A 12,894-nucleotide genomic window follows, 5' to 3' on the forward strand; every position below is an offset into this window, starting at 1 on the left:
GTATTATGGCTTGACCCCGCCGTGACAACATCACGACCTAAATTGTGTTTAAAGCCATAAGTGACATGAGATAGAAGTGACAGAAATTCGCAGTCAAATCCAGACATTGGAAGACTTCAAGAAACAGAGTCAGATACAAGAGATCCTAGTGTGCTACCGTAGCTCTTTGAGAAGAGACCTCTTGGTTCTTTAACGCGCTCAGTGTAAAGCATTGATACAGGGGATACAAATTTCCTGGGTTAAACCAGTACTGAGTACACCATTTTCCAAGTACTACCTTTTAAATGCCAATTTTTTACTGAGAGCTTATTTATTTAGACATTAAATTATTAAAGAAACCAATAAACAAAATTGTCGTATAATCATAGTAAAATTTTGTTCTGTAACCTCCCTTTAATATATCATATAATAGTAGCATTATGCACCAGTCAATTGTGGTCACGGCCCCCACCCCCCCAGCCAAGCCGGTTAAAATCCCCTCCCTGCGGAGACAAACTGCTGGTAAAATCCCCGCCAAATGCCCCCACACCCCAGGGACCCTAGGTAAGGCCCAATCCCCGCTATTTTTGGCGCGAAGACAAAACCACTGCATTCAACAGCCACTGCGGGGCCACCTGGAAGGAAAAAAGAAAGGGCCCATTTTCCCGCTATTCCCGGTATACCCCCTGGACCTTGGGGGGCCTTGGTTACAATTGACTGGTGCATTATTATGGTGTTTTTACAAAATGTAATCCATCCAAAAAAAATATAACAGTTAATCAATATGTATAACCATACATGTGATAATTTCTTTGGTCGATTCCGGGACACTCGTCGTTATGTCAACGCACACTAGGGGGGTCCGGGGGCATGCCCCCCCTGATTTTTTTTTAAATGGGGAACGTCTGTGGTGCATTCTAGAGCATATCTGGGGCTATTTTAGTCGTTTTTAACGTCGGGAAAATGTACCTATTTTGACTGCCAAGACGTATTTTTTACTTGACATGGTTGTTTTTTTTCTGCATTTTCTTGAAAAAATAAAACCACCAGATATTTTCCCAGGCTTTAAAAGAAGTGCTAACCAGGAGGATATGCAGTCTACTTTCGGTTTCATCAAAACAGGAAATAAACAACTATACGGGCACCTGTTTTCCCGCGCTTTTGAGATCATGCGTTACAAAATATTTATTTTTTCATCACATTTAAAACGTTTGCAATTTATGACACACAATATTTTCCAGACGATAAAAAAGATTTTCCAGTCGATGAGCTTTTTTCCGTTTGGAGATGCATATAATTTTGATAGAGACGTGTCAACAATCGGCTGTATAAAGCGATCACGTGACTTACCATGGTCACGTGATTAAAGCATTCTATATAACCACCTGTAAACCCCATATCGTCAGTTTTATTTCGGCGTAAAAATACACACGATAGTTCGGAAAAAAATGTCAAAACACTAAAATTCCTTATGAACGCGTAAGTTGTTTAAAGTATAACGATGTATCGACTTTGAAATTTGAAAGGAATATGGGATGTTTTCCGTGTTTTAATTTTGTTTTTTTTACTCATTTTGTCACTTTCTTTGAACTTACCTTCATGCTCGTTTGTCAGTAAAATGTGTGAAAAATATCAATTCATCAATTTAAAGCTATCATTCATAAGACCAAACAAATCCATATGAAAACAATGAATTTGTATACAAGAACCCTCCCCCACTCGTTAAGCACAACAATAGGCCGATAGATCAATTATCGGGTGATTGACGATGACCTCGACGACACACGTACCAATTAACGGATTAGTGTCAACATGTCCTGTGTTTTACGACCAGTGTCCCGGACAGGCAAAATAGCTGACTTACATTGGTAAAATAGGATAATCGATTCCGATTTCGAGATTTTTTTTTTCGTTTTTTTTTTTATGACTTTCCGGGACAAACATGCACCCTCCGTGACTCCGTGACAGAGATACGATTTCCGGGACAATCCCGGACGTCCGGGACGTTATCACATGTATGGTATAACATAGAGAAAAATGTTACCTGGTAATAATTTATATCTACAATGGACTACTGCACATCTATGCATCAAACTTATGGATGGCATACCTTTAAATGTTCCATATTCCTTTTGAACCTGCTGCACTTCTTAATGAAAGGGGTAAAGTATCTTAGTTTCGCCAAGAGTATGTCTGTATTCCCAATAAATTCTCAACAAATCGGGACTGATAGAGTGTAATTATAACAATTACCTTCATCGTTTGTTTGATTTTCTCACACTATCGGTGTTGTTTAACCTTTTTGGATTGGTTGAAGAAGTGGTAAACAAATAGAGTACAATGTTGTAAACTCAAAATCTCGTGAGAAAAAAATATGCTCATTTCATGAACTTTTGAAAGTTAAATGCTTATGTTCAGAATATTTGCTAAGGACAGTTATCCATTTTTTTTGGAAGAAAACCAGGATTCTTACCAAACCAAACTGTATCACTATTGTAGAAATTTAAAAAGCTAATATGGTCAAATTTTAACATGTTAGATTAAAAATGCACATTTTTTAGGGAATTACAAATGGAAAAAAAACAACATATAGGGTCAGGAGAAAAAAAAAGGTAAGTTAGGTTTGTGGAAATATTTTTTTCTTCTGCCCTATAGCTGCCATCCACTACAGCCCCGATGCTTTGCAGAAGGGTGGTTGATAAAATTTTGCTAGTTTCGGGATCAGTCGGGCCCGTTCGGCATGTATTCACGGAGCAGCATACGAAAGGATGTGGTATAAACGCCAAAACCTGCCCGAAGCAGCCGAATGGGATGCCGAAGAATAACGACAGTTCCGGAATCGGCTCCCAAATGTTTCCTGATCGTGCTGAATGGTTGCGGTAACATTGCAGATCATGCCGAATCGTTGGCGATAGAATGCTGAAATGTTGAGGAGTTGAAAGTCTGGGTATATAAACAATGCCGAACTACTATTTTGTTATCAGTTGCTAGTGGGACACCATGGGGCATGGATGTTTGAGGCCTTCACTTTGTACTTCAAATCCAAGCTGAAGTGGATGCCATGCTTGCCAAGGCATTGTTTTTGAGACAGAGAAGAAGAAGACATCATCGATGGTGGGTCCACCCCTGACAACAGGAGGCTTCAGTACGGACCGTACAATACATTGATGCAAGAACTCCGAGATGAAGATCCTTCAAACAGTATTTAAGGATCACGCCAACAATCTTTGACGTCATACTCCAGCATCTAATGCCTCGCATTCAGAAAAAGGACACTAGGTTCCGTAATGCCATTCCTGCTAGCCTAAAGCTTGCAATGACGCTGAGGTACATGGCATCTGGGGACACGTACACCTCCTTGGCATATTACTTCAGTGTTACTGTGGAAAGTCTATGCCATTTCGCCCCAGAAGTGTTTACTGCTCTGCTTCAGGAGTATAAGGATGCCGTTCTGGCCATTCCCAATACTCCAGAGGCCTAACGTGAAGTGGCGGCCCAATTTAAGAGAAGGTGGAACATGCCTCATACTCTTGGTGCCCTCAATGGCAAACATGTGGAAATCAAGAAGCCACCGGGTTCGGAAAGTTTGTATCACAATTACAATGGCTTCTTTAGCATAATCCTTCTGGCGTTAGTCGATGCAAACTAAAAGTTATCTGGTGTGACCTGGGGGCATGGGCTTCATGTCAGACTTCCAGATCTTTAATGATTCTGAATTGAAGGAATGTATGGCTAAAAGATTAGGATGCCTCGCAGAAGGCTTTCCGAAGATGCCGAGTTAATGGCGATGGGTTCCCGAATGTAGCGAATGGTTCCCGATGGTTTTTCGAAGATCACGAAGCCGTCCTGAATAAAACCTTCGGCGTCCAAATTTTAAAACTTTTAAAATGTGGATGCCCAACTTTTTTCGATCCTGATTTGGCCAGATGTGTTAAGGAAGGACATAGAAGGGTTCCAGAACATTGCGAAGACATGCCGAATCATCCCAATTTTGCAAATTCTGCTTTCGGAACCCTTCGGGGGCCTAGTGGACGGCAGGTATAAAGTATAATGTCACTTGAACTTATAGCTCAAAATCCCATTCTGAATTCAATATGATATAACCAAATACACAAGACAAATTTTGATGCAAGACATGAAAGGCTGAATAAGTTTAAGTGTTAAAACATGTATATATTTTTATCATAGCTTGAATAAGGGTAAATATAAGTTTGAATATCGATCTAATAATAAGTGTTTGAAATGAGTAGGGACAATTTTATCAGATATGTGGAATATAAGGTTGATATCTAGGTGCGTAATCGCCTTCTTTTGAGTTCATAAACAGGGCCTTTTTATACAAGGACTGACTTTGAGTCTCTGTGCTCTGCGGAAGATGATATTTTCCAGTAAAAGGGAATTTTGAATGAACGCAAATAATTCTTTTTCTGAAATAAAATCTAGTTTAAATGAATTGCTGTATCATAATAGACAATCTTTTTTGTATGATTTTTATTGATTTTTTTGTTGTCACAAACAAGGACAACCCTAAATGGAATTTTTACACAAAAATGGGGAAAAATGTAAACTTTTTAAGCTGGCGAATTATTATCTTAATAGAAAGACAGCCCTAATATAACTGTAAGTGTAACAATTTCACTAAGAATTGACATAGCTTTAATTAATATGTTGATTTGAAAAAGAATGTATACCCTCAGGTGGATGGATACCAGCAATAATGATCCAATTAGTAATTAAGTTATATAACTAAGATAACTGACTACGCATATACTATGTCCATTATTGATAATTAAGTATCTGATAAGTTGTAATTTGTTTTAAATTATAGTTTCGGTGCTGATGTCTGGATGACAAATTTTGTATTAGGCCTAAAAAAAATAATATTTGTTTAAGGTAACATTCCAACAATTGGTAGATGGGGTTGGTAGGGAATTTTTTCGCTTTTTTATTTCTTTTTTTATTCAAATATGCTTTTTCAAAATCATTTTCTCGCAAATAGCTCTAATTCTTCCAAATGTCACTCATATATTGCTGTTGTTATGGGGCTTTATTTTGTAAAAAATTAATGACAGTTTATGTTTAAAAAAAAATTTGTTTATTTTTTTTCCAAAAAAATACTTTGGTTGGCGTATTTTATTAGGTAGGGTTGGGTTACCCGAAACAAAGCTTTTTTTTGTTTATGCCTTAGTTAAATGAACAGATACTTTTGACTTAAATGATATTGATATAACTACTATATTACAACTTTCTCTGTTTTGAACTCCTGGCTCAACAGTAAGGAATTTTGAATGTCCCTGACCTCGATATAATAACACTCAGTGACCATTATTAATACATTATGCAACAATTGTGTAAACAGAGGGAAACATTGACCAGGTCAACTTTAGAAATATTTCATTATTATCATTAGATTTTCCTCTAGATATTTCAAAAGTCAATTTAAATTGATATTTCTGCAATTTCAGCTTTAATTATCTTTCAGTCTGTATTTGAATTTGTGATAAAATGATGTACGTGCTTTTAATGAAAACCTCATGTCATCTCTTAGGAATATATTTATTAAACAAGAAAAAGTGCCTTACAAGAGATATGTGCTTTTAATGAAAACCTTATATCATCTCATAGGGACATAATTTATTATTATACTAGTGGATGTTGTAAAGGTTGTAACACTTCTGCACGGAAATGAATAGACTAAGCAATAACAACGCTTGTTTTCCCGATAAATCCATTTCAATTTACTGTTGTTGTACTTTTATTTTTGTAAATATGAACTGAATAAATATGTTTAAACTATACTAACGGAAAAAAAGAAATTTGAAAGCGCCCAATACATTTTTTTCTTAAATGAGGTAAGCCTTTCGATGATTACATAATGTTTACCTCAACTATTTGCGACATCATTGTGACAGTGATGCAAGGAGGTATTACCTCAAAGCTTGTGACAAGTTTTTAATAAAGTTATTTTTAAATCTTGCTGTTTCTGGGGTTATTTCAGATCTGGTATACTTGTGCATCAACACAGTTTCTTTATTTCGTTAGTTAATATTTGTGGATTGTGTCCAGCTCTTTATTTCGTTAGTTAATATTTGTGGATTGTGTCCAGTACCAAATGTGAAAGGACGGCAGAAAAACTTTATATTCAATTGTAAAACGTTAAGTGCTCAAGTGAAATAATTTAAGGTATAATTATATTAATTTTATAACATAGATAATTATTAGAATATGTATACCTATTTTCAATAAATATTTATTAAGTTATATATTCATGTTAACTGGGGATTTGTGTTCCTGATTTTTTTTAAGAAATAAAAAAAAACAGCTAAAATTTATTCATAAAATTTTAGAAAGCTAACAAAATTCTCTGTTTGGATTTAATTTATTTTAAGTTATCTTAAGCTCATTTTGAAACAGGTAAATGCTTCTCGGTCCACTCCTTAACCCATATTTGTTTGTAAATATAATATGACAGTGTCGATCTTGATAAAACCACAGTTTCTGAGGCGTGAAACGGTTGTTAGACACTCGCTCTATTTAACAAGCCAGGTACTGTCACTTTAACTGTGATTATACGGCTGTCAAAAGTGGACTAATTTATCAATTTATGGCCAAATTTGTGACTTTTTGCAAAGTTGTGGACTAATTTTATGATATAAATTTTTATATATGAAAGTAAGTATTAGCTTTGATGTACCGAAAATTGAGGGTTAAGCAAGGATTACGCAGTTGGTTTATGTACAGGTGTGTCTGACTTTTCTGTGTGATTTAGGATGGTAGGTCAAGTTGGTAGTTTACATTTATTTTTGATAAATGTGCAGTCTTTAAACTTGATTTATGTAGTGACTAGTAAAGTAATTTTGGACATTTTTTAGCAAAAATATTACATATTAATATTAAAAATTATATTTTGATTCAAATATTTCGACAAATTTCAAAACTAAAATAATTTTGCATTGCAGCTTTTAAGTTATTTAGAACAAAAGAAGCTTTTGTTATTTCAAAAATTCTTTATTTATGTGCAAACAAATAACATTATCAAAATGTTATTCGTTTTAACTTAATTACTATACATTTATTATTTGTTTTACTTTGTACCCAATTTATACTTTTATTATATTTATTATTTGTTTTTTATCACCAAAATCATACTAATTGTATTTCGCCCTTATTAGAATGGAAACTTCATACATTTATTCTTAATTTGGCAAAGCATCGAATATGAGTCCAGAATTTGATTGTCTCCCCTATGACAGAATATTTCTGTTGCAGGCAACAAATGTCGAAAAAAGAGTTTTGAAATCTCAAACTGAAACCTTTAAAGCTCTTCTCTCACAGATTGAACGTTTTGACAACTTTTTTATTTTTTGTCTTGGAACGAGCCAAGTTATACAAAAATCCATGAAAATCCAAGTCGTAAAATTGGTATATCTGTGAGAGTGCAGCTTAAGGATGAGCAAGCACTAAGCAGACAAAATCTGCACTGAGGACTTAAAAAAAACACTTTATTTTCACAAACACCTAACGAGGTGTGTGATAGATATTAAGAGTGCTCTATTATATTTGATGTAGGTTTTGGCATAGAAGCTGCTGGAAAGGTTAATTGAAAGTTCAGAACCTCCGTTGTTTTGGCATGTGCCTGATTTCTGTCTTCTTGTTGTGATTTCGGAGAAGTTGATGGGCTCGGCTTCTAAGTGCTATACAAATTGGGTAATGGGTACTCATGTCTCATGTAAGTGATATTTCAGGGTTTTAAATTGGTTACTGTAATGTATACTGATAGTGTTACTTTTTCCTTTTGGTTTAGCTACTGAAAGGTCAGGTTTTAGAACTCATTGAAAAAATTGTATATGTAATGGTAAGATTGATGAGACTTTGTGCGTAACATCAGCTCTGAAGGTCTTTTACAGGTCCAACACTGTACCGTCTTAAAATCTGCTATGTACTTCTGATTAAAAGAACCTTTTACAATGATTATTATTAGGTGATTACCCGTACTGATCATTGACGAAGCTCTGATTAGGGTTCGAACCATGGACTCTCTGATCCAGAGTCAGTTAGGCTATACTGCTAGTCCTTTGCAATTGATTGGTGCATTGCTTAGAATATCTATTTTTGCCAATAAAGAATCTGTCAAAGTTTTTTTTCCAGCTGTTTGGATTCCAACCTTGAGGCAGGAACTTTGCTTAAATCTCTGCTGTCAAATTAAAGGTGTAGCTTGTATAAAATGCATGAGATTTACAACTTTACAGTGTTTAAGACAACCACCAATGGGTTTTGTAAACCTTGCTTGCCTGCCATTGTCACAGGGTGAGGTTAGGGGTGGGGGGTTGGGGCGATTCACCATACATCTTAATGCCCACTTTATGCCCTCCATGCTTTTTCGCATACACATGGTTGCAGAACATCTATGGACTCTATGCTTGTGTATTAACGACATATTTTCTTTATGTATTTTCAGATGTGCGGACATCAGATTCGGAGGACGATGTTCTTAGAAGATCTCACAGTTCAGGTATGCCGATTTCATGAAAGGGTCTTTTAACTTGTAAAAAATTATTCTAAATGTTACACAGTGTTTGTTTTTTTATCACCTTTTTAGAGTGGGGCCAGGTACCTTTGAATTGTGGAAAAGCGCACTTCTGTATATTGTAAAAAATCATATGATTATGGAAACATTGCTGGACATGGGACTAATTAAAAGATTATTTGAATTCTGTAGCCAAATACACATATATGAAGGAATTTACAGGAAAATGATGACATTTTGTAGTAAATTAAAAGGGCACAATTTCAGCCCCATATTAGTTAGAGAAACAACACTGTAATATATGAGTTTCGCTAAAAGATTTGCACAGTTTTATTACCATTTTGTTTTTCATTTCATGAAATGTTAGTCTGTACATGTTGCAACTTCGTTGTTTTACAGAATATTTTTGTATGTGTGAGTGTGTCTTTATTATAATCTCTGTTTTGTATGGCCGTAGACGACCTACGTGCTTAATCCTCTGCTGTCATTTCTTGTCAAAAACGTTATTTCCGTTTTCATCTTCATCTGTTAGCCTTTTTTCCTGTTTTGAACAATGAAATTCAATAATGGTTGGAGATAGCCCATTTATTGAAATGTCAGTGCTTTTCCTGGCCATAATTTTGTGTCTGGCATTTTCAGTGCTTTTCAGAAAACCTATTATCCTTGATATTTTTGCGGTTAAAAAAAGTTAAGCTGATAGCGTTTGTTCCTTTTATTTATTTTATCATTTGCTACTTGGAGATTTTTTCTATATCCTTCTCAAATGAAGAGTTCTATTTGAAACAAACAGGCGTTATTTGAAGTGCTATGCAAACATGATAATTTATTCTTGTTAAAATCCGGCTTGATGATAAAAACGAGATGCTGGTCATGGACACTGATTAGTTGTTTGTTGGTAATCAATGGACTTACGTCAAGTATGATACACACAAAGTGTCACAAACTATCAGCCTCTTGAAATTGGAGTACTTTACAGTATCTCGCTTTCTGGGGATAATTGTGTGTAAAATAAGAGAGAGAGAAATAAATTATTGGAGCATTTGTCAGGATTTAGGAAGAAATGTGTTTTTCGGAACCAGATCTGTTTTGTTGCACTGTGACATAACGTCGGCGCTTTAAGGCTTCTGTATCATGAATATTGAGTTTTTCGTGACAAAGAAAAAAGATAAATAGTCTCATCATTAACGCTGTGTTTGCAGTTTGAAGTGTTGCGTTGCTACTGTTTAGATGCTACTGTTTCGATACAGATTACTGGATAAGAGAGTTCTTGTGTTTTGACGGCATTGTTATATTTCGTCGGCATGGCGAGTAGATTCGCAAAACCTGGACCAGCATTTAATGCGCAACGGAAAACAGGTTTGCTCTTAAAGTTTTATATTTCATTTCCCATGGAAAAAACTCAATGTTGAATTTATTTTGTGCAGTTTATCTGGCTAAAATATCAAGATTTTCTCCGAGATTTTATACAATCTTTGTTAGATTATCATTTAAAGTATTAAAAAAATCGTGATAGAGGTGTTTTTCATCTCTTATCACATGGTACAGACGTGAATCGTGTGTCATACGTTTCTTTTTTATGATGTTTTTATTACAAACATATATTCAACTCAGACATACTATTTCATACAAATGTGCATTATGTCAATTTCATGAGTAATGGTTATTCAAGTTTCGATTTCATTTAAACCTGATTCTTGTATTTATTTCTCATCTCCCAGGCTTCAGAAAGCTAGCTAGGTCTATGTTACTCAATGTTAGCTGTCTGCATTTTTAAAAAACGTTGTACCAGTCCAAAAATATTATATTGTAGGTATTGTTTTTATTTCTGCAGAAATTTGGGTTTGCATTTCTGTCATCATTGTTGTTGGCAAGATTGGCTGTATGGAGAAATCTTTCGTGTCAGTCATAACTTGCAAATATGAGCGCCAAAATTTGCACATGATGCTCTTGTTACTATTTTTTGAAGGGTACATGAAGTCATATAAAAATTACATCTAACTTAAAAGCGTTTATTGACCCATTTCAGTCTCATTCATTCACAGTTAAGATCAGACGGATCAAGTTTTGATCTCAAAACATGTCGGAAAATAGCTCATTGAGCTAATGTTTGTTTGAAAAAATACCCAATTTTAAAGCTGCACTCTCACAGATTTACCGTTTTGACAAAAAAATTAATTGTTTGTCTTTGATTGAGCAATTGTTTGCGTAAATACCTGCAAACCAGTGATATATAAGACTGCTGACAAAAAATCAGATCGCAGATTTTCATATTTTAGTTCAAAAATTGATGTTTTATGCATTTTTCTTACATCGTTAGTAATATAATAAGGCTTTTAGCCATAAAACATTAATTTTTGAATGGAAATATCAAAATCTGCTAATTGATCTTTTGTCAGCAGTCTTATATCACTGGTTTGCAGTTAAATACGCAAAAATTTGCTCATTCCAAGACAAAATATAAAAAAAGTTGAATCTGTAAATGGTAAATCTGTGAGAGTGCAGCATTAAATAAAGATTCTTGTATCTTGTAAGTGCAACTCTATTTCACTGCTGACTTGACAAAAGGACTAAAATGATCTCCATGCACCATCCTAAGTCAGTCACAGACCTTGTTTCTTTGCTTCTGTTTTGCTTGAGTTTCTGCTTGCCTGTATCTGAGCTGGTACAGGTGTTGAGAACTGATCTGATAAGCCCCGTTTGTGTTGGGGGGGCATGCTTCAGTTGGTTAACAAGCATGGTTGAAGAGGTCGTCTGGCACAGGGAGAAAAAAGATAATCATTGGTAGTGTAAGTGCTCTTACAATCCTTGATCAAGACACTAAAAATCCAGGGTATTAACTGGTTGTGTTGCTATTGCTTGTCTGATTTTGAAGAACTTTTGAAGAACTTGAACTTTTGGTACTGTTACTCAAAAACCAATGCAAGATATTCAAATGGAACTTGGTACACATGCAACCAGAGGCAATACACACATGTACGGCAAGGTCTCTAAATCTGGCTTTAGTACTGGTGGAGTTGAGCCCCTTTTTCGACTGAAAATAACATAGCAGCATTGGCTTTTGCTCAGCGGCACTCTTGTTTAAATAGTTTGACTCTATAATATGGATAGATTTGCCATGTTGCCTTAGATATCTTGTCAGATAGTTGCACATTAAGCTTGAAATTCTTCTGTGTCCAGTTTCAAAGGCATTTTAGGTGTTTTTAGTGCATTTCGGATGCAGTGTTTTGATGCAAAATGCATGTTTACAAAATATCTGAGTCTGCTCTCCAGTATCTGTTAGAAAAAAATGCTTTCACTGATAAAAACAAGAAAAAAAAGCCAGATGCTGGTGAAAATGAAATTTGGTCAATGGAGTTGGCCCCACATGAGCTTGATAAGGTCATGTGATATTGTCATGTGATCCTGCAGGCATGCTGGCGTTATCTCCCTTATCTGATAAAGTACTCTTCATGGAGATGAGCATGACTCAGCACTTTTGATAAAATATTATCAATATTCATATCTTCTGTATGAAATTGGATACTTCTCACTTTAAATGTAAACATCTCAGCAATGAACATACACTGCTGCCTCACATTATAGCTGATTTATCAGTAAAATATCATAGAAGAAGGTTTTTCTTAAGTATTTCAGAGCTTTTAAAATGAAAAATGTGTTTTTTTAATTGTAACAAACAATTATTTCTAATAAAAGTTAATGATATATCATAAAGCTTATAGAAAACATGTTTACTATAAACTAAAACACAAGGAACATGTCGACATAAATTATGTACATGAAACTTGGCATAAGATCATTTTCCATACATAAATGTAATTGATCCTTAGAAAAGAAGGTTTCGTTGTAATTAAGATAAATTAACGAATGGAAATGTAAGAGTTGTGGCTTATAGAATTAAACGTCTTAAGACACAATGCATGTGTTTTGTGGTATGACTTTCATCCAAAATAATAATATAAAGTTTGTCTCAAATTTGCCATAAATTTAGTGTTGTACATGTTGAGATGCTCAAGGCTATGATTACGAACAGCTAGTCTCAAGTCTGAGTTCAGACTAGAGTTGCTAAGTAGCAAATCTTTATATCATTGTGACTTTCCTTCTCCTGTTGCGTTCTGTTTCTTCAATGTGTGAAGTTGATAGACAGGCTATGTAGATGTGTACTTAATAAAAAATTCACTGAAGTTAAAAGCCATAAAAAATTCATAATGCTTCAAAGAGTTGAAATGTTAAGTTCATTTGCAAAAAGAAAGTAGTGTTCATTTATTTCAGTTTTTTTTTTTCTTCAGATTTTTTTTTTTTTGATGTTTTTATCCAAGTCATTGAATTATTTTGCAGACCACTAGATAATCAAGGCACTCCTAAATGGTCGTGGGACTAATTGAGATTAT

At 34.8% G+C, this 12,894-nt stretch overlaps 1 protein-coding gene across 4 annotated transcripts in view; it reads left to right on the top strand.

Annotated features, from left to right (window-relative positions):
- Positions 1 to 12,894, top strand: part of LOC128208949 (disks large homolog 5-like) — a 78,722-nt gene that overhangs the window by 20,244 nt on the left and 45,584 nt on the right. For 3 of the 4 annotated variants that reach the window (XM_052912698.1, XM_052912689.1, XM_052912708.1), the window contains exon 2: positions 8,438 to 8,491. In XM_052912698.1, coding sequence (XP_052768658.1) covers positions 8,438 to 8,491 — 54 coding nt within the window. Of the gene's footprint in view, positions 1 to 8,437; positions 8,492 to 9,417; positions 9,863 to 12,894 lie in introns of those variants that run through there. The other variant, XM_052912716.1, reaches the window with a different exon arrangement.

The sequence above is a fragment of the Mya arenaria genome, chromosome 2 (assembly GCF_026914265.1).
Source record: "Mya arenaria isolate MELC-2E11 chromosome 2, ASM2691426v1".
NCBI lineage: Eukaryota > Metazoa > Mollusca > Bivalvia > Myida > Myidae > Mya > Mya arenaria.